Source organism: Eulemur rufifrons, chromosome 6, assembly GCF_041146395.1.
Source record: "Eulemur rufifrons isolate Redbay chromosome 6, OSU_ERuf_1, whole genome shotgun sequence".
NCBI lineage: Eukaryota > Metazoa > Chordata > Mammalia > Primates > Lemuridae > Eulemur > Eulemur rufifrons.
Window position 1 is genome coordinate 28,374,206 of NC_090988.1, and position 22,102 is coordinate 28,396,307.

At 38.1% G+C, this 22,102-nt stretch overlaps 1 protein-coding gene across 2 annotated transcripts; it reads right to left on the minus strand.

The window, feature by feature from the left end:
• Positions 1-214: 214 nt before the first annotated feature.
• LOC138383872 (caspase-13-like) lies at positions 215-19,153 on the minus strand. Of its 2 annotated transcripts, none has more exons than XM_069468997.1 (9): positions 18,874-18,966; positions 12,873-13,130; positions 9,106-9,215; positions 8,170-8,343; positions 6,763-6,997; positions 5,572-5,751; positions 4,049-4,158; positions 2,432-2,535; positions 215-746 (listed from the first exon to the last, which is right to left on the minus strand). In XM_069468997.1, the coding sequence occupies exons 1-8, from the start codon at positions 18,893-18,895 to the stop codon at positions 2,437-2,439; spliced, it is 1,188 nt and encodes a 395-aa protein (XP_069325098.1). In that variant the 5' UTR covers positions 18,896-18,966; the 3' UTR covers positions 215-746; positions 2,432-2,436. The 2 variants fall into 2 exon arrangements, with proteins under 2 accessions (XP_069325098.1, XP_069325099.1); XM_069468998.1 differs by lacking the exon at positions 18,874-18,966 and adding an exon at positions 19,070-19,153 and having other exon boundaries at positions 216-746.
• Positions 19,154-22,102: the final 2,949 nt, after the last annotated feature.

Below are 22,102 nucleotides of genomic sequence, written 5' to 3' on the forward strand. Positions count from 1 at the left end.
ATAGTTATTAAACTCTATCCATAAATTACAGAAGATAAATCGAACATGTTAAGCAGGGAAGTAGAATTCAGATATTGGAAAGATCTAATTCAGGGTACTAGAATTGAAAGCAATGCCTGAAATAAAAAATATACTCAATAAAATTAAAAGTAGTTTTTTTTTAATCCTTCATTTATTTTTATAACATTCATTAGTTTACTATAGGAAAATAGAAAGAAAACAAATGAGCTATAATCTTACTGCTCAAGAATTCCTCTTGACATCATTTTTGGAAATTTTATCCCAGCTTAACGCACATACAGAAAAGAGTACAAATCAGAAACACACACCTTCATGAAGGTTCACAAATGGAACACGCCTTTGTTAAAAAAAAAAAAAAGACAAGTAAACATTATGTAGGAAAATATTGACGATATAGCAATAGAAACCATTTTTTTAAAAAATAGTTTGTTTTAAAAAAAATTGATGAAAACTGTAAACAAAGAGATCCAAGAATCTCAAGGAACCCCAAGCACAAGCAAAATTAAGAAAACTATACAAGACATATCATAATTAACTTCCTTAAATCCAGTGATGAGAAACTTTTAAAATAGCCAGAGCAAAAGGCACCCTATAGTCAGAGGAAAAAAGATAAGAACAGCAGACTTCTTATCAGAAAATAAAAGGTTAAATTAATGTGTTGTACAATGTACTGGCAAAGGTGCTTCCTGAAGTTTATAAAGGAGGGCTGGGCTACCTGTGGTTTCCTGCAGGAAAGAGAAAAAATAGAAGGTCATGATAGATATTCCTTGTAGCCTTCATCCATCTCTCATCATGATTTTTCTTTCATCCTCTTCCATGAGCTCTTGTTGTTTCCCTTTACTTCCATTTATGACCTATGCAGACTATTCACCAAAACGTACTCAGGATAATCTTTGTAAAACCTAAGTTAGAGTATTTTACTTCTCTGTTCAAAAGCACTTAAAGCATTTCTTAACTTACTCCAGATGAAACTTTTAAAAGATTTACCATGTTATCACCAAGGCCCATGGGATCAGCCGCATCCCCATTTCATTGAAATTTGTCTCTGTCATTTTCCCCACTGCAGTTCTCGTTCACTCACAATGTCTCATTGCAGTTCTTTAAACATGTTTAGCACATTTCTGCCCCAGGGCCTTTGCAATTGCTTTATTCTGTGCTGGGACACTTTTCACTAGTTCACTCCCTACTCTGCTCATTTGTATTACTTTCTGACCTCTGTATTTACCTGTTTATGTATTTAGAGTCTGTCTTTATTCACTTGAATATAAGCTTTCTGAGGGTAAGGAATCCTTTTATTTTGTTCACTGGTATATTCCAAGCATCTAGAACAGAACCTAGTGCATGGTAAGTGTGGGCAAATATTAATGAAACAAATATTTCAACGTCCAAATGTGGTCTTATTGGATGAATTAGGCACCAACTGGAAGCTGTTCAGTGAAATATTTATGCAGTTTTGCAACTAAATTGTCAGAAACCAAGAGTAAAAGTTTATGTGAGTAAATATTTGAGATATTCGGATAAATGTTATTATTTGATATAAAACACAATCTTAAATGTGTTTCTGAGAAGGTGATTAATAATATGCTTATTACATAGTATGATATAAAGTAGTTACCATTGAAAAAAGTAGTCCTTGGGTCTAAGCTCAATGTACCCATTCTAAAATATTTTGACCAAATCCAAAAACGGTTAAGTGTTAACATGGGAGCCTGAAGGACTTTCTGAATAGTAACTGAGGGTCTAAAAAGCAGACTCCGTGATGTACACTGTGAGAACGGTCTGAGGACAGTCTGAGAATCAGAGCCTACCTCAATATAAACGTTGCAGTCCAAGGTATTTTTTTTTTTTTTGGTCTGGTAATGGTAGTTAGCTCAATGTTAGTCATGTGACATCTGCACTCAGAAGGCCAAAGTCCTGCTTTCTCCATAGTTAGCATCTCTGTTTATTCTGCTTTTTTTTTCCTCAGGGTGTGATGCAATGTTTGGTAACTCTGTGTGTGTGTATGTGTGTGTGTGTGAGACAGAGAGAGAGAGAGAGAGGAAGGAAGAGAAAGAATGAGAGAGAGAAAGAGACAGAGAGAGAATGAGAGATAAATCAATATAAGCAATAATGGAGGCCTGAGTACATTTCTATTTCAATAACTACTACCATGATCTTTCATTGTTTATCATAGCCTGCTTTGGATTTCCTTACCTCTTTGATTTATTAATTGCTTAATTAATTTACTACACAGTTGGAGAAATTCAAATTCATATAAGTAGAATAAAAAATATCAAAAAATCAATAAACTAAATCAACGAAGAACACTAATTTCACCATCCAAGCAGTCAGCTGCCATTGGTATTGGACCTCACCACCATCATTACTCTCCCATTTATTTCACCCACCCACAGCAACTCTCCATACTTACTATGTTCAATTTCCAGGAAACAGGTAGAAATATCTTGTCATGGATAGTCGTTCAATGGTGGGCATCTGGGCTCGAACACTTGGTGTTTCAAATGATTGCTGTACCTAAAATGAAAAAGATGCTCTAGATGACATATGACTCTTTTGAAGTCAAAGAAAACATCATGTCCCATGAACCAGGAAATTCCAGGAATGAGGGGTGCACCTGGGGTTGATGGGACAAGCTCATGGATATTCTAATTCTCAGCCAGGGCTACCAGGCTCTTTGAATGGACACTCCATGCCAGAATGTATTTTTTAACTCAAAATAAATGTCTCATTCCTAATCCAAGGCCTTTCAACCTCTATTTCCTCTATTTTCCATTTCTGACCTATAGATGTGACAATCAAGTATCCCTTGGATCTGTTCATAAGAACTACATAAGGAAGCTCTCCCATGTTCAACCCCTACCAAGGCTGACTGCTCAATTTAGGGAGACCTAATTCCCAGGATCTTGTCTTTAAGGCCCAAACACTGACTCTTTCATATCCCCACCACCAAGCTGATCTCTGAAGTCTTTTGCATGGACTGATCAATGAGATCCCACTTATTAAATCCAGTGTTTCTAGTCTTTGTCTAGAAACACCCATGAAACTATAATATCTAATTTCTATTCATCTGAAGAACTTAACATTTTAGATGCCTCTTCACAGGAAACCTGACTCATGTTACCAAGGAATCTTCTCTAATCTACCAAAGGAGTATTTCTCTTTTCCCAACATAGTGTAACTGTTCTCTACAATTTTGAATTTAAAAACAATTATACTTTCCCATGTTCTTAATATCAATCCTATTTCTCTAAAAAAAGGAGGGAATGTATTCATTCATTCATGTATCTATTTATTTAATGGATATTAATTGAATGTGTGCTATGTGCCAGGCATGTTGAGATGTTGAGCAAATCCCTGTCTTCCTGAAGCTTGCATTTTACTGAGTAAATACAGGTAAAAAATTAGATGCATAAAGAAAATAAAACTGACCAGGTGCTGGTAGAGCTATGAAGAAAAATATACAAGGAGGAGGAGGAGGAATAAGGAATGTACCAAGTTGGGGAAGCAGTATGAAGTCTTCCCCTTTGGACCATTCCATTCAAAGAATGTATTATGTTAATTTTCTTTCACATGTTTTTATGGATCCTATCCCAAACCATGATCACACATTTGTTTATTGACTCACTTTTTTAGTGTTCACATCGTTCACAAACGTGTGAGTCCGCAGTAGGCGTATGTACTCGTGCCCCATTTATCCCCCTGTCACCAGGATAGGGCCCATTACAACAGACCACCCAATCCATATTTATTTAATACATCAAGCAATGAAAATTAATTCAAAATACTTTCTGTGTTTTGAGTTTTAAGAACTTACAGCCCATAACATACAAGTTTATAGTTTATATCATTTTGGTCTCCTGATGGGATATATTGACATCTTTTTCTAAACCAGATTTCAACACCTAACTGACATATACCAGCTACCGCTCTACTTTTGCTTGCCTGACAAAGTCACTTGAAATGTGAATAATGATAAATTATTCCAGAGCAAATAAATGAATGACTAATAGCAGAAAGAGAAGCTTACCTTCCGAAATACTTCCTGTAGGTGACAGCACCAAGAGTATTTCCGAAAGTATGTGATGAGCTGTGTGATGAAGAGGGAGCCCCTTGTGATGTCCCTCCAGGACACGTTATCTACAATGATAGAGAGTGGTGTGCCATGGATTATGGTCTTCACTATTTTTTGTTTTTTGTTTTTGTTTTTTGGACTTTTGTAAAAAGAAAAGCATAGCTCAGAAAGTATAATAACAGATTTAAGGGTAAGAATTTATAACCTGACATTAACTCATTTGCTACAGAGAGAAAACAAAAATACTGCCAGAGGTTGAACTAAAAGGGAAGCATGTGAGAATTGCAAGAGATTGCATAGTGATTTTATTTGGATACTTGGAGCTGACATTGTACTATGTGCCTTTTGTTCATTCTCTTAGCTTTGACATAACTGTAATTATCCCACTTTACAGATGAAAGAATAGAAGCTCAGAAAGATGAAGGAAATTCCCCATGTTCATACAGTAAGCGACCAAAAATGGCCACTGGATCCAGGGTGGTTTACAGGTTACACCATGCTGTCTTTAACAATACGAACAACAAAATGGATGAAAGAACTAAAGTTTCAGCTGTAGAAGATGAATATATCATAGAAATTTACTGTACAGCATAGGGTCAATAGTTAACAATACTGTATTGTATAATTAAATATTCTCTAAGAGGGTAGATGTCATGTTTAGTGTTCTTATCTCACACACACACACAATAATGTTAACCAACAGAGAGCTGGAGGAATCTTTTGGAGGGAAGGGATACGTTTACGACAGATTGTGGTGATGGTTTAAAGGGCATATACTTATCCCCAAACTTAATAAGTTGTATAATTTAAATATGTACAGTTTTATGTATGTCAATTATACCTCAATGAGGAGGTTTAAATAAATTATAAGAATTAAATAAATTAAGAATTTGCAAATTAGAAACAGTCGAATGTAAGGCTCCTTAGCACAATTACCTAGAGGTGAAATGGAACCACTGTTCCCTGTTTTGGACCTAATCGGTCCCACCCTATCATTTTCTATTTCTTTCAAAGGGCATCCACGTTCCTACTGGGGCATGAAATGGCATCCCTGTATGTAGAACCAGATGGGAAATATGGGGGAAAGGGCTTGGAGTTGAAATTTGGGAATGGGAAGCCAGTCCTGGGATCCACAAAATCTCTACTAAAAATGTTAAATGTAATTAATAAAACACTAAACCAAGCGTTTATGTTTAAATGGTCTTTGGCGAATGGGATTCCTTTTACTGAGTTGCTCTGATATTTGGTATGCATTTGATTGCAAAGTTTAATACTCAGAATAAAAGTACCATTTTTAAAAGTGTGTGTGGGGGGAGGAGAATCTGTCCTTACAGTAAAGAAAAGATAATGTAAAGTACATTGTCAGAACCCCAAATTTCAGTCAGATCATTGAGAGACGGGGCCTATCTTGATTTTCCAGAGTCATTCAAAGGTGGCCTCAGGCCCAAAAATCCCTGATGCCACTAAAAGTCACGTACGTGGGGTGGAGGAGCAGAAAGCAATGAAGTCCTTCTCCACGTGGGCCTTGAGAACAGCATCTTCCTCCAGGTTCTCTGGTGACTGTGAGGAGCTGGCTGCCACTGGGTTCTCAGGTGACTGTGTGGAGCTGGCTGCCAAGGCTTCTGGAGAGTCTCTGACCCACACTTCCCCACGGTTTGCTGGGGAGACATGAACTTGCTACACACCTCTGAGCCTCCCTCAGTGTGACTATCACAGTTGCCCACCTTGTTCTTTTTGAATGTTCATTTTAACCATTAATAGTTTCATACACACACACTCAGACCACTTTGCCTTCTCTATCTTATGCCATTGAGTAATGTGACAATTAATAGTGACATCATCCTATAGTTACTAGTTCTTAGCTACATTATTTCTGCTTTTTATTTAAAGAGAGCTCCCAGGCTGGGCGAGGTGGCTAATGCCTGTAATCCTAGTACTCTTGGAGGCTGGGGTGGGAGGATTGCTTGAGCTCCAGAGTTTTAGATCAGCCTGAGCAAGAGCAAGACCACGTCTCTACTAAAATTAAAAAATTAGCCAGGTGTCATGGCAGGCGCCTGTAATTCCAGCTACTCAGGAGGCTGAGGCAGGAGGATCGCTTGAGCCCAGGAGCTGGAAGTTACTGTGAGCTAGGCTGATGCCACAGCACTTTACTCAGGGCATCAGGGCAACAGAATGAGACTCTGTCTCAAAAATAAATAAATAATTAAATTAGCAAACAAACAAATAAATAAATAGAGCTCCTAGGAGCCATGACCTTTTGGATGTCAGAAAAAAAAAAAAAAAAAAGAAGAAGAAAAGAAAAATTGATAGCAATGGCTCCAAGTCCTCTGATCCCCATACTCTTTAACTTTCAATAATTACATGGAAAAAAGATGCTGTTATTATGTTACATGATGGCGTAACACTCAAAAGTAATTATTTCTGTTTAACTTCAATTTAGGGATTCTGATGATCTCCTTCACCACTTCCCCTGGATTAAATTGTATAGACATTTCTCAGCTGACCAGACAATCCTCATGATTCCAGCCCCATAGACAGAGTTTCCTCATCATTCAGTGCAGTGGATTTGCACTGGGTGGGTTAAGATTGTTCCCCCTAGATATAAACCATGCATCAAAGTTCTCTGCAAACTCCTTCATAACTGTTGGATTTTCCATCTGAGAACTCACCACCTCTGCAGGCCTGGACAATGATGACCTTGGGTTTGTCCTTCAGACTGATGCAGTTGCGGTTGTTGAATATCTGGAAGACGGTGTCATAAGGCAGCACATCCGACGTTCCCTCACTGTGCCTCGTTCCACAGATTCCATCCAGGATGCCATGAGACATGAGCACCACGAAAGTGCTGTCCGAGGACTTGTGCTCTGGTCGGGCAGCAAATTCCCGCAGCACTGACTCCATACCCTGGAGAAGAACAACGTCTCACTTCAATAGAGCAAGCATTGCAGCTATGTGACCTCCTAGATTTCCCATGAGCAGCACAAGAAACTCATGTAACATTCTGTCATGGTGCCTTCACCTAGTGCTGACTCAGTTAAGACAGCTGTTGTCTTTTCCTTCTTAATAGGCAGTGGGTCCAACTTTCTCCTGCTGCTGCTGCTGACATACTAGAAACTGTCTTCTCCATATACTGTCTATGCTTATATGTCACTTGTGTTACTTTTTTTCCTTTTGAGCTATATCTTTTCTCTCCTTATTTAACAATCACCATGTGTAATAAAAGCATCACACTACTTTCCTTCTCAAACCCATCCCACTGTGCTTAGAATAAAATCAAACCTCTGGCCTGACCCTGCTCCATCCTCAGGTTAGCCGCACTGGTCTTTTTGTGCCTCTCATGTGTCAGTTTCCTTTTCAGTTTAGCCCTTTCACATGTAGCTCCCCCTACTTGGAAGGCCTTTCACTCACATCCTTCCAGAGCCATCTACTTCTGGTAGTTACAACTCACCTCCCGTGGTATCTCCTCACAGAGGCTTCCCTGGACCACCCCATCGAAGGTGCCCCCCCCCCAATTCTCTCTCATGTTTCTTTTTTCCTTTTCTGTTCACTTATTTTGACTTTCTTATCACGCTTACGTAGACACACACACACACACACACACACGCACAAACACACACAATCTCTGAAATTGTCTGTTTGGCTTATGTTTGGATTGTCCCTCTGCACTCTAACCTAGATCAGTGTGAGCTGGGAACTTCCCGTCTCACAGAAAGGCCTATCCCAGGTGGCAGGAAAAGCTCCTGACATCGAGTTCAAGGCTCAATATTTGTGTTATGAGTGCACTTCTGCTTAACAGTCACCGCTCGAGTTGTCTGGGGAATCTCGGGGCCGACTCCCAATCACCTCACTTTGGAACTCAATAAGAATTGTGAAAACACACGCCAATCACATTTTGTCCAGTTTCATGGAATTGGGATGGTTGGAGCTCAAAAGAGGCGTGGATAATACCTTCGTTTTGCCAACACACACAAAAATACTGAGGATGTTAAAGCATTTGAGGTTTTCTAAAACTGACTAGTTAGTGGAGGGATGTGTGTTGAATGCGTGTGAGTTTGGGGTGGGCGAGGGGCCCTTACCCTGGCTGTGAGTTTCTCTTTTACATCCACACTGTAGCCCAGGCCCTCAAGCAGCCCCTTCATCCCCACGATGTCATGGTCAGCCCCATTCCTCGGCGCAAGATGGTCAAACTCTGTATTGCATATGATGAGAGCCAGGCGAGTGCGATCCTTTTTCTCCTTTATGGGATAGATCTGCAGGAGGTGGATATGCAGTGAATTTGATTATGCCCGAGTCTATTTTGAAACCCCATACGCCCAGCAGTGTTGCTTTATTAAAGCCTCGTACAGCTACCCTCTCCCGCAACCTCTACCAGAAGACCCTGTCTTCCTCTCTCCCAAGAGCCCAGAGCAAGGACCAAGGTATATTTGAAAGGGTAACTCAAGAATCTTGTGAAACTATTAATAGAATAATTCCTACCCATCCTTCTTCCCTTTCTTCTCTACCTAGTCAAGTATTTCTTAGCATTCAAGGTTCAGATCAAATTTTATAAAAACAAAGAAACATTTGTCATTGGCTCCAGCAATTATGAATACACATTTGGTAGAATTATTATTCTGACACTATTTTTAATATACTAATTCGATCATTTTCATGCTTTATTTACATTTTTAAAATATGCTTCATATCTAGGCCTTTCAACTAGATGCAAACAGCTACTATTCAGCCATGTTATCTTACAAATATTTTGATTCTATGGCTACAATTGAAATTGTCATAAATCCTAAATACATATATGAACAAAGAAATGAAGAACAAAAGGTGTCTGCATTTTATCATGGTGTTTCAAGAGAACTGGAATCTGCCTAGAGCCCCATGATCTCCTCCTTGCTGGAAGCATCTGTGAAAGATGTTACCATAATCTTCACTCTGAATTACTTAGTGCTTTAAGAAATCATGCATTTGGTGAAAGCAATTGTTTCTCTCTTCGCTATCTCATGCATAGAACACAGCACCTCTCCAGCCCGTTCTTTACTCAGTCTCAGGAAGTCTTCATAAGGGCAAAGCTTGAGGGTATCTGTAGGTTCCGCTGACTCAGCTGGTTCAGCCTTGATTGCCGGAGGAGCTGCAGGATATATCACATTATATTAATTGTGATTTCTGCCTTGGTGACCCAACTTATCACCTCAGAAGTTTGAGAAAGAGGGAATTCTTGGAAAGAAGACTGTTTTGCACTTAGGGGTTATAGTTATATCTAACCCCTTATGTAAGGAGATGCATCGTTACTGGAAAAGAAGATAGAAGTGTCCGGTAGAGAAAGCAGATTCACCCAGAAATGCAATAATAGATTCTGATAATTCTGGAGAAAATACCTTGATAACTTGGAGTCAAATCTGGACCCAAAAGTCAAAACAGTTTGACTTTTCCAATGGTACTAATCTAGGGTATTCACCCATCCATGTGGACTTTCCACTGTTTCTGAGCAAGAGTATATTGAGTAAATATTTATCAGAGTGCCATCTATTAGAAATATAATGTGAGTTTCACATACAATATTAAATTTTATAATATTGACATTAAAGAAGTAAAAATAAACAGGTGGTATTGATTTTAATAATATATTTTATTTAACATAATACATCCAAAATATTGTCACTTCAATATGTGTTACTAGCCACAATTAAAGTTCTTAGTAGCCACATGTGGCTAGTGGCTATAATACTGGATAGTACAACAACCGGATTTGGAGTGACAGTTTCCTCCTAACCCATGCAACACATACATATACAGACACTTAACAGAATCTTGAATCCTATACCACCAACGTATTATTTTTTCAGAACTATATCCTGAATTATTCAGCTTCAATTATCCCTCATCAAATTGTAATGTCAGCTATTTAAAGCAGAAATGCTATCTAGTAACAAAAAGTGCTGTGTCCAGCATCAGTGTGACAATTTTTTTTAAAAAAATTCTGACATAACTCTGAATATCTTGCCTCCAAAGTGCTGAATGACCAACACCAAATTTTTCAAGCAGTGCTTTATAATGCAAGGAAATAATACCTCTGTTTTGGAGATGTTTGTTTCTGAATCACTCTGATTTATCCCCTAGAGAAATGTAATATCATCTGACATTGCTTGACCTCATTTGACTGAGATTGTGCAAGAGAGTAGGAAATTCCAGAGCCCTCCCTTGAAGGAGGAAAAAAGAAGGAATTCAGAAACAAGAATTAAAGTTTGTCAAGGTCTAAACAATGACATTTGTTGCCCTGAAAGGAATGGACAGACCTGTTATTTCTGTTCAGTTATATAAGCCAACCAAGACATTCTCTGATTAATTTATTTAAATAAAAAAGTAATATTATATTGTGTGACATTTTCAGTTTTTATATTTTATAATGTCTTTTTCTATTTCAATTATCTGTTTTCATTAGTTTTTTAATAATGTTTTTTAAATAAATGTCTTTCTTAAAAGTATGATAATGTGTGAACTCTAGAGATAGAGCAAGTTATAAGAGTGTGTAAGGATACCAGACTTTCTGAGCAATTTTTTTCATAGATTAAACAGTGATGCATGCCCTTTTCCCCATTCTGGGAAATTCTGCCAACATGAAGGCATCCAGGGTCCTGGGATATTTCCTGATCATAGCATATGGTTTCTCATCCATAGTTTCAAGTTTCCTGTTTATTTACAGGTTTGGAGAACTTTTTAACATAGCAGTCATCTCCTAGTGACCATTGTGTGCCTATGTATAGATACAGTATTTTTAGATAAAATGAGGAATTAGACAGACTTTCTACCTTATATCCAACAGTAACATTAGCATGAAAACAGATTATTTCATTATAAAATAGTAGCTAGTATAATGCAGTCCACTGCCCAAAGAGAGATTTTATTAGCCTGGCAGTGCAAGAGAAAGAAATGAAGAAATTAGAAGTTTAGATAAAAATTTTAATTTCTGAGTCTTATCTGTTACCCAATGAAATGCTCAGGAATCCCTTTAAATTGACACAAAAGGGAAGATACTAGTACAAGGTAAGACAAAGCTTTTTCCCTTGGCAGGTTGGGATTCAAGTGTTTATCTCTCGGACTAACAGTGGTTGGCACATAGTATGTTTGTATGAATAAGGGTTCGTTAAATGAAACATACAAACAAATACTTGTATCCTTCCTATCCCGCAGTCCATAGTCCTGGAAAAACCTCAGCATTATATGCCGGAAAACCTCAGAATTATACCCTTGGCCTGGCCAGGACCTTCACCTATTCTAATAGCCCAGCCCACACGGCTTTCTGGCCTACTGGGCCAGTTCACCTAAACCATCCTAGGATCACTCTGGAGACTTCGAGTGCAGATAGAGCCCAGGGAGCCACTGGACCTCTCCTGAGAGAGTCTACCTCTGCCTCCTTCCTGCCACAGCCTCTGCTGGTCAGATAGCTTATTTCAGCTTAGAGTTTAATGCTCATTGTGACTTCTGGGGCTGCTAAAATAATTTTGAAGCCCTTATTACTTAAATTCTAATCCCCTTTGCTGCATCATCTCTGATTTTATAAAATCAAGATTTTTCCAGGTTTGAGAAAAAGCAAAACACCTACAAAAGGACCAATTTAAAATATTAATAAGAATGCAGCCTAGGTTACAATCTTGGACAACTATCATACTAGGATGTGCTTCCTAGTGGTGCGAACTTTCCTTTCCGCTAGAGAAGGCTTATTGAAAAAGATCATTTGATATAGTAAGGTTACAATAATTTCATTATCATTTATCATTATTCGTAAACACTAGTATTTGAGGGCTGCAGATTTCATCTTAAACTGTATGGCTAATTCAGTCTGTCATTGGCGCACTTGGATTTGAGAACATTTAGGCTCTAATAATACTCATAATTCAATCTGGGTCAAAAGTTTTGAAAAGTTAGAAAATTTTATACATTTTATAGGGGTTCTCCTGATCATATTTTTATAACTCACAGAAATAGGTAAGCACTGGAAAAGTCTAAATCTTAGTGCCCACATAATAAGTGCAGTAGCTAATATTTATTGCATATAGATCCTTCATTTGTTTATCCTGTATTAATTAGATGTCTGCTCTGTGCCAGGCACTCTACTAATTACTGTTATTCATTGTTAGAAAAACCAATTACATTCTGGTGGGAGGTGCTGGTAGATGTTAGTTCTGTTTACTGAGATAGAAAGGGGATAAAAGTGGAACAGACTTGGTTGGGGGAACATATGTTAGTTTTATGAAGTCAGTGGAACATTCAAGCAGAAATACTGAATATGCAGCTAAACCTAAATAAGTCTGGAGCTCAGATGAAAGCTTTCTGGATAAGAGTTGATATCTTGAGAATTGTTAGCATATACCTGGCATTACTATGTTCCTAGCCTTACATAGTTTTGTGAGGAAGTACTTTAGTTGTCCTCATTTCACAGATGGTAAGACTAATGCCTAGGGAGCTAGGAAGGTTAAGGAACTTGGGCAAAGTCACATAGTTCACAGGTGAAAGAATCTAGGCTTAGGTTTAGGTATCCCTTACTACAAAGTCTCTACTAACTATCTCTATGAACTGGTTATACACAAGGGCTCAGCATTTTATCTAATTGGAAACTGGAGCCCATTCCATAAAAGACAAGGTGGCCTCTAAAAGGACAATGATAGGTTTAGTGAAAATGGTACTTTAGTAAAGGAAGGATAGGGGGATCACAGAGGATGCTGCCTGGGCTTGGAGTTGAATAGAATCTGGGAAATTTGAGATGCTTACTACACAGATTCATTCTTACCTTCTATGTGGGTGGGCTTTCCTTCCAAGTGAAGGCAGGTATCCAGAAGTACTTGAATGGCTTCTTCTTTTTTGTCTCGGAGAGAGGATACCAAAACCCGGGCCTTGTCTTGTGCTTTGGCACCATGATACTTTTGCTTGTCTTCTTCCTTTACTTTCAGCACATTTTTTTCCACCAAGCTATCGAGAAATTCATTGACGACATCTTTGCCCAGGGCTTCCAACAACTTAAGAGGATTTTTTTTTTTGTGGTCGTCCTCTGCCAGAAATAAAAGACTCCTTCAACTGTGGGCACAACCTATAGAGTTTAGCCAACACTTGAGATATAGATCTCTTTAATGTGAAAGACCCCTAAGGATACACTACAGGTCACCATCTCCCCAACAAATTACACGCCTTTTCTGTTGTACCTGTAGGGTTCTCTTACCCCACAAAATTCATAACAGGCTGTGTTTAACAATTCATTCCCACTTAAGGTTTTTGATAGCTTCTCATCTTTCTCCTGTGGCACTGGGCCTGGTAGTAACTTCCCAGACATTCATTGTGTTCATATTTCTCTTTCTCTTGCTCACAGCCTATGATGGTGAGGATCTACCTGAAATGTGTGTTCCTGTGAAAATCCATATTCTCATGTAAACTGGAAATTCCTCCTGGTAGACTGCAGGGTCTTTCCTTTTCTCTCTGTTTGGTTTCCTTAGTGAAAGCACTATGTGTTCAAATTTGCATTTTTTACACATAACCCATAGCCACATCTTTGTACTCAAAATGCTTTAAAGCATTTAATATGCTTACTAAATACATGAATTGATGAATAAATGGATGAATGCATCTAGAGCCCTAAATCTTCAAGATCTCGTTTTCAATCAAAATTTAGAATTGATGACTGATCTTCTCGGATGGTATATTAGGTTGACATTGGGTTAATGTGTTCCTGCTTGGGATAATTGTAATATTTTATAGGGAAAGGTAGGTGTCACAATAATACAACAAATATGATTTGGGCAGTGTGTATATGGAAACACTGGATAGCTCATCAATTAACTCTATAAAAATGGTTATCCAGTCCATCTAGATGTAAGGTAATTTTGACAAAAAATGACATTTTTTAAAGAATACATGTCAAGACAATGAATAAGAAATTTGGCTTCTTATGGATTAAAATCAAGGGGTTCAGAATTCTGAGCCCCCACTCTTAAATTATCAAATTGAATTACATGACACTTGGTGAAGAGTTACTTAAGAGAATACAAACAATACACTTACGGGACTCAGAAAAGATTAGTAAATTCCAGAAGGTAAGATCATAAATGTATTTTAGAAGAGGTGGCAAAAACACTGATCTTAAAATAGATATACAAATGTTAGAACACAAAGTTTAAATATTTGCAAACAGCACCCATCAATGATCCATCAATCCCACTATTGGGTATATATCCAAAGGAAATTGAATCAGTATGTCAAAAAGATATCTGCACTTCCATTTTCATTGCAACAGTATTTTTAGCAGCCAAGATATGGAATTAACCTAAGTGTCTGTGGATGGATGAATGAATAAAGAAAATGTGATTTATATACACAATGAAATACTATTCAGTTTTAAAAAAGAAAAGAATCCTGTCATTTGTGAGACCATGGATAAACCTGGAGGACATTATGTGAAATGAAATAAGCTGGGAAAGGCACCAAAAGACAGATACCACAAGATCTCAATTATATGTAGAATCTAAAAAAGTTAAACTCATAAAAGAACAGAATGGTGATTACCAGGGGCCAGGAAGTGGGGCAGATAGGAAGGTTGGGGAAAAGTGGGTCAAAGGAACCAAAATTTCAATTAGATAGGAGGATAAGTTCAAGAGATCAATCATTGAACAGGGTAATTATAGTTAATGATGTATTATATTCTTGAAGATTATTTAAAAGGATAAATTTTAAGTGTTCTAACCACAAAAAGAAAGATGAGAATATGAGGTAATGCATATGTTATTTAGTTCAATTTAGGCCTTCTAAAATGTATACATATTTTAAAACATCATATTGTGCATGATGAATATATACAACTTTGTCAATCAAAAACAAATAAATTAGAATAAAAAATAACTGAAGAGATTTGGCCTGAGATTCTCTTTTCACAATCTATACATTCTCATGGTATTAGTTATAAGATTAAATAATAAAAAAATGACTCCCAAATTTATATATTTAGCCCAGACACGAATCACAGTATTAACATCCCTACCTCCAACAATGAGACATCTCTTCTCCATATCCCACAAACTCATTGAAATCAGCTTTTCAAGCAGAACTGATCATTTTTTATATCCCTTCTTTATTCCCTCCTCCACATACTAGTAAATAATATCTAACCTCCAAGTATAAGAAAGCAGCAAAACCTGGTGACATTAAACCTCTTCTGCATTATTTATGTCATATTTTCCATCTCAATTCAAAATGTATTGATTTTATTTCCTAAATATTTACAAAATCTGACCACTTCTCTCAATTTTGCTTGTTCATTACTTCTATTTAGGCCAACATCTTTCCTTTTCTGATTACACTAAGAACCTTATAAATCTACTCTTGCCCCCTTCTAATTTCTTCTTCACAACAAAGCAGAGTGAGTGTTCCAATATCCAGATTTGATCATGGAACCTCTCAGCTTAATGTGACCCAGGGCTTCTCATTCAGCCTCATTGTCAGATATGGTCCCCACCTTGCTCATTACATTTTAATGACTATGCTCTTCCTTCAGTTTCTAGCAAGCCCCTACTTAGGGATCTCTATGATACCAGTCCCCCAACCCTCATTGCCTCCCATCCTGCCACTGCTCTGTGTTTATCCTCAGGTCTCAGCTTAGATGGCACTTTTGTCAGGGAATCTTCCATGACACTCCCAGGCCAGATAGAGTGTCAGAGGTCTGCGCTACTAGGGCACCTAGGCCAGCATTTTATTCCACGTAATTGTGATTCTCAGCCTACTTATCAGTATTCACCATTAGATTCTGTGCTCTGTGAGGCCAAGGGCCATGAACTAGGCCTGCACTACTTCTAGCATTCAGGGAGTATTCAATAATTATCTACCAAATCATTAGTCAAATGATCATAAGAACAAAAGGATAAAATGTAGGTGTGGCCCAACTCTTGAAAAATACTTAATAGCAAGCTAAGTAAGTATGAAATAAAATAAAATCTTAAGCCTTCCCCCCAACCAGCTAACTGAATGGACTGCCCTCCTGGCCAAGGGGATATCCTAAAACTGAATTGCTTGCCAGGAGGAGGGACGTCAGACAGTCCTCATCATTCTCCCCTTTCTTCTTGAAGACATCCTTTGTAACTCATTAATAGGCCTAAAGCTATGCAAGACAAACCTGCAGATCCTCAATTTAAACAACAAATATATGTCTGGTGGCTTGTCTCTGATTATCAGACCACCTAATCTTAACATTCCAAGCATTTAGACAAAGCTTCATGTCTTTAACAAATTACAAATCAAAGAATCTTTAAACCCACCTATAACCTGTAAGCCCCTGCTTTGAGATGGCCCACCTTTTGGGGCCAAACCAATGTAGCCTTCCATGTATTGATTTATGACTTTACCTGTAATCCTTGTCTCCCTGAAATGTTTAAAATCAAACTGTAACTCAGCCACAATAAGTCTACTTGCTCAAGGCTTCTTGGGTATGGCTCCAGGTCATGGTCATCAAATTTGACTCAGAATAAACCTCGCTAAATTATTTTACAGAGTTTGACTGCTTTTCCGTTGACAAGAGATTACTTTTCTTTAATAGGCCATAAGTGCACATTGGGAGTTCTCAAGCAGAGGGAAGCTGTGCTCACTCCCAAATTCATTCAGTAATATTTAATGAGCAACTGTTTGTGAAAGATACTCTAATATTGTGAGAGGATACCACTTTGGAAAGATATTCCTAGAAATCAAAACTTTCAGTCAAGTGGAAAAATATATATGCAAATAATTAAAATACAAACCACTATAATAACTTAAATAATTGGCGTATGCACAAGGAAGCATGCCTCAGGTGGAGGATGGCTGCCCAGAGGAGGGAAGGCTTGGAACTGAGACCAGAACTGGTCTAAGCCTGTCCCCTGGGGAAGCTGGGCATGGTTTCCTGGCAGGGAATAGTGTCAACAGAGTCACAAAACCTCCAGGGTGTCTGAGGGACATAAACAGGAAGCTGGGAGAGTTGAGCTTTAGAAAGAATACTACTGTAAGCAGAATGCTACTGTTTGGACTGACCTGGGAGTGATCAGAGACAGGGCAGCTATATGAAGATTTTTTTGCAGAAAATTGAAGTAAGAAAAGTATCCTGAGAGTCAGGCTAACCTGGAACCACTCCTCTAGGTAGATATTTGACCCAAGGCAAATTTCATAATCTTTGACTTCTTGACTAAGTATCTTCTTTAATTATAAAATGGCAATAATAGCATAAACTTAAATGGTTAGTTTTCAATATTCAGAGAGAGTCTATGAAATAAGTGTCATATGGTAGGTGTATAAAAAAAGTTGTTAGGGATTATTTGTTGTCACTGTAATAATCACTGGATTGGAGTTTCAGTGATAATAAAAATGGAGAGAATACTTTAGAGGACAAAACTCCTCAAGACTACAGTTTTGGTCCCAGACAAATTGAAGTAATGCTCAAATAGGATACTATTCCTCCGGCACTTTAGTTGACAATAGCCAACTATACTCAATTGTTTATAATTATTGAACCACTTTACTTTTTTTTTTTTTGTTTAGTACCTTGCAATTTCTCACATCTGTTATCTAATGATATCCTCTGTTTCCAATCCAGCAACCAGGAAAATGGGCCTGTCTAGCCAAAGAGGTAGCCACGAGTATGCATTTAACTTCTGTCCCAAGCCAAATGCTTTACCAGAATCATGAAGTTGACAAGAAAAGAAAACAAACAGCCCCTGAATTTTAGGAGCTTAAGTTAAATGCTGTGAGGTGAGACATAAACTCTGAAAAGATTTATGCTACAGGGAGAATCAAAAGGATACAGAAACACAACAACAAGAAAGTACCAGTGAGGTAAATACAGCAAATATCTGCATTTTGGGGAAGCACAAATCATGCTTTAGAGGAATTAATGGAAAAATGGATAAATATATGTTGAACAGTAGAAAATCTGTCTGGAAAATTCAAACAGTTTTAAAAAAGCAACAAGGAGCCATTTTATGTTCCTGAGTAAGAAAATTACAGTAATAAATACCTAATGTGAGAACTGAGAGTTAACTAACTAACCAACTTTCTTACAAATTCTAATCTGTAGACAAATCCATGAACTTATGCCAGCTACATAAGAATTATCTGCAGATCTTTGAAAGATTATAAATGCCTGCAGTCTATTCAAGATTAAGTAATTCTGGGTCAGGGAGGAGACAATAATTTGATTTTTTATATGACTATAGATTATTCATATATGTAGTAAGGCTTAGAAACCTGTCGTATAGTCCAACCTCTTACTTTTCAAGTGAGAAAGGATCCAAAGAAAGTTATGTGACATGTTAGAATTCTAGCTGCCTGAATAGCTAAGGACTCGATCTCTCACACCTTATCAGCTTCTGTCTATAAGACAGGTGATCTGGAAGGAGTGTGCAGGATGGTTTGGAGATTGAAGTCCTGCACAGCTACCTGCCCATGGAGGCCAGTTAAAAAAGTGTGATTGCAGCCCACAGAATATTGTGTTAGAAAGGTTAGTACCAGACCTAGAGAGAAAGGGGGAAAATTGGAATCACTTTAAACCAATGAAGAATGTCATTCAGTATAAGGACTGGGAAAGGGGCCAGAGCTCAAAGGCTCTCAGATCTGTTTCTGGGACGAAGGTTTATGATCTGGATGACAACTTTGGAGTCCAGAGGAAGAAGAGATTATTACAAAGTGTGTTTAGAAACTTCCAGAGTTGTCTCTCACACAAATAACTTACTCTGTCTGTCTTTTCCCTGCCTTTGATTCCCAGGAGCTGAAAGAAAGGATTTAATTACCTTCTTTCTGGCTTGAGGACATCTGGCAACTATACTCTCCTTTGGTGTCTCCAACACCAGGTCCTGAGATTCAAGTTACACAACCAACCATTGACTCACCTCCCTTTTGTTATTTCTGCCTGTCACACAGCAATAAATAAAATGTTTTTTAATACCTAAATCCCTAGGTTTTAGTCAGAAAAGGACCCCAACTCACCAGCCATGGGGAACAGCCTCAGTCCCTTTGTATAGTGCTGAAAAAAGCCTCAGACTCAAACTGAAAGTAACGGAGGAAAAAAGCCTCAGATTCAAAATTGAAAGTAACCAGTCTTTCCTTATCTCATGGGGCGGGAACATCTAGTCATAGATTGTGAAACTGCTGCTCAGAACTTGTTCGTTGTTGGGAAGTCCCCTGTGATCAGGATATCCACTTCCTAGTCCTGAACTCTGGTTTCTTCATTTGGGAAGAAAAAAATGGAAATGACAAAACATTGTTCTGTAGGTTGGCATCTCAGACTGGGGGTTTTCCTCTTTTTCCCTTTCTTTCTCCACAGCCCCCATATCTTCTTCTATCCATCCTTCTCTTCTCCTTTTGATCTCTCCTGATTTCTACCTCTGCTCACCTAAAAAATCAAATCCTGAAAGAGTTAAATCTAACAAATCTCCTTTCATTTCCATATGAGAATTCAACAATTTTTTTTTTTTACTGTTTAAGTGGTGATCGATCCTGATAGTGTCTTCCCCTTCCTCCCTGTCATCTTAATCATTAATTAGACATAGTTCTGACATAACCCTCCTGTCCACTCCCTTAGCATGCTTTTCTTTAACTGCCTAAGATAGCCTTAATATTCTTAACATTTAATATTTACAGAGAGTGGCTGTTCATCTCTGCTTTTTGATATTCTCTGAACAAAGACTGATCAAGGAATCAGTATCATTATGTATTAGAATAAATACATGACTGTACAAAAGACATATGCACAGAAGAACAGTAAGTGAAAGGAGGGGAAAGTGGGCCATGACATGTTCAACTTTGAAGGTTTTCGAAAGGTTAGAAGTTCACATTCAGTGTTAAAGAGTTTAGGATTAGAAAAGGCTCATATGAGTAAGTGAAGGAGTGGTTCTTCCAGTCCTTCCTAAATTTTCCCTGCACAACACAGGGCCATTACTTTGCATAGAACACACCTTAGCATTTATTTACCATGTCATGCACTGTCTGCTATTTGTTTCATGTTACTTGACTATCTTACCTTCTCAATGGGACTCTGCACTACTAGGGATCTAGGGTAGAATCAAAATTTACTTTGAATTTCTCAAATACCTTACCAAAGGATAGAAACATATAGGTTCTGGTCATGGCTTTGTCTTAGTAAATTCTAGGATTTGGGAAAAATAACTTATCACACTATGCAGTAACTGTCATTACTGTCTGCCTTCTCCACATCTCTCCTAGTGAGCTCTAAATTCTTTCAAGTCAGGTACCTACTGTGATTTGCACCTGTATACCTAGAACAGAAAACCGGGTAAAAAACTAGGTAAAAGACAGGGCTGAGACAGGTGTCTCTCAAATGCTTTGTAACATTAAGGGAGTAGATGGTCATTTTTGTCGGGAGAGCACTATGATGTAGTTGAGAACATGCAGCCAGAGTTGGTAGTGGGAGTTGAAGGTAACTAAACTGGAGTCTCTGAGTGTCATCTGGAAAGGTGGGGTGAGGAAAGTGAGAGAAAGGAAGGAGACAGAAACCAGCAAGATTGAGGTTGAGAAGCCAGGGGGCCTACAAAGGAGTGAGTGTCCTGTGGAGGGCTAGAACCAAAGGATTTTAAAGAACACATGCATAATATTAAAGTCTGCTAAATATGAAAAAGCATAGGTTGTTTTTGTGTGTGTGTGTGTGTGTGTGTGTGGGATCACTGTTTTGATCATTGGAAAAGTCAGGACATGAGCAACACAATGTAGAACCTGGCTCTCTCCTGAGCAGGGATCTCATTATAGAAAATCTGTAAGGTAAACTACCAGAACAGAGGCAGGGCCTCTGGGCCAGAGGTGACCAAGAGAATGTGAGTCCTCAGGAATTTACAAAACCCAGTGAATGAAAGGATTCAAATGACTTTCATTTAAACTGTGGTAAGGAAAGTAACTGAGTTAAGTTACAAAATAGAAACATTTTTAATAACGGCATTCATTTCATGTGTACTTTACTCAGTCATGTTCAATGTTTCCCTACATTATTTCATTCAATCTTTAGAACAATGATATTTATATTCACATGTACTTGTGAATAATTCAAAGGAAGCCCAGAGAGGCTAAATAACTGGAACTAGTTTACAAAGTGCTAAGGATAAGCAGCAAGATTCTTGCTCCAGGGCTTACATTTAGAATCACTCAGATGTATTCTGCTTCCTACACTCCACATGTCTAGGTAAAACCCACTTTAACTCACTGCTCCAATATGCCTAGCCTGCCCTTCTGCTTCTGTGCCCTCTGTCCTCACTATTCTCCTAGCCAATTATTAATATAATGGTAATAAAATGTATACTGATAATAAATGACAATTCTATGTAGAACCACAGCTGTCTCATGAGGCTGATTCCAGTTAAAGGAAGTGGGTAAAAGAGAGGGAGGAGACGGGTGTCTCTCAAATGCTTTGTGAAATTAAGGAAGTAGGTGGTCATTTTCCTTCAGGAGAACACTATGATGTGGTTGGGATTTACACAGGGAACATGGAACTAGAGTTGGTAGTGGGAGTTGAAGGTAACTAAACTGGAGTCTCTGAGAGTCATCTGGAAATAACTGATGCTTTTGCAAATTGGCCTGCTGAGTGATCCCAGCATTGCAGACCTTTTCTCTGGGGAGTCAGATGCTAATTCACGTCAATGTAGATAGTCTTCTTTTTAATGCTCTGTTATTCCTCACAGTTCCAGGAAAATATTTTGCACCATATAGAGGAGTTCACTAATTCCTAATTCATATGGAATTAGTGAAAACATATGTAAATTTGGTCTCTGTGGATAAAGGCAATGGAATGTATAACTGGGAGAAAGGCTTGAGTAGGTCTTCCAAGATTTATGGAAATTTCCACACAGGTGTCTATGCTCTAAGGGGTGAGTGTGGGTTCCTGTATTGCTAACCCCCACAATGATATCCTGTACAGAGACCCATTACCTGGTGTTGAAGAGCAGAAAGCAATAAGATCCTTCTCTGTGTGGGCTTTCGTGATGGCATCATCCTCAAAATCTTCTGGAGTCAGTA

Excerpts from the sequence above, each read along its gene's own strand:
- LOC138383872 (XM_069468997.1), bottom strand. The coding sequence starts at position 18,895 with ATGTCCTCAAGCCAGAAAGAAG. Across the intron at positions 13,131-18,873 it reads GTCCTCAAGCCAGAAAGAAG|AGGACGACCACAAAAAAAAA; the intron begins GTAATTAAATCC and ends TATTTCTGGCAG. Across the intron at positions 4,159-5,571 it reads TTTCTGCTCCTCCACCCCAC|ATAACGTGTCCTGGAGGGAC; the intron begins GTACGTGACTTT and ends CTATCATTGTAG.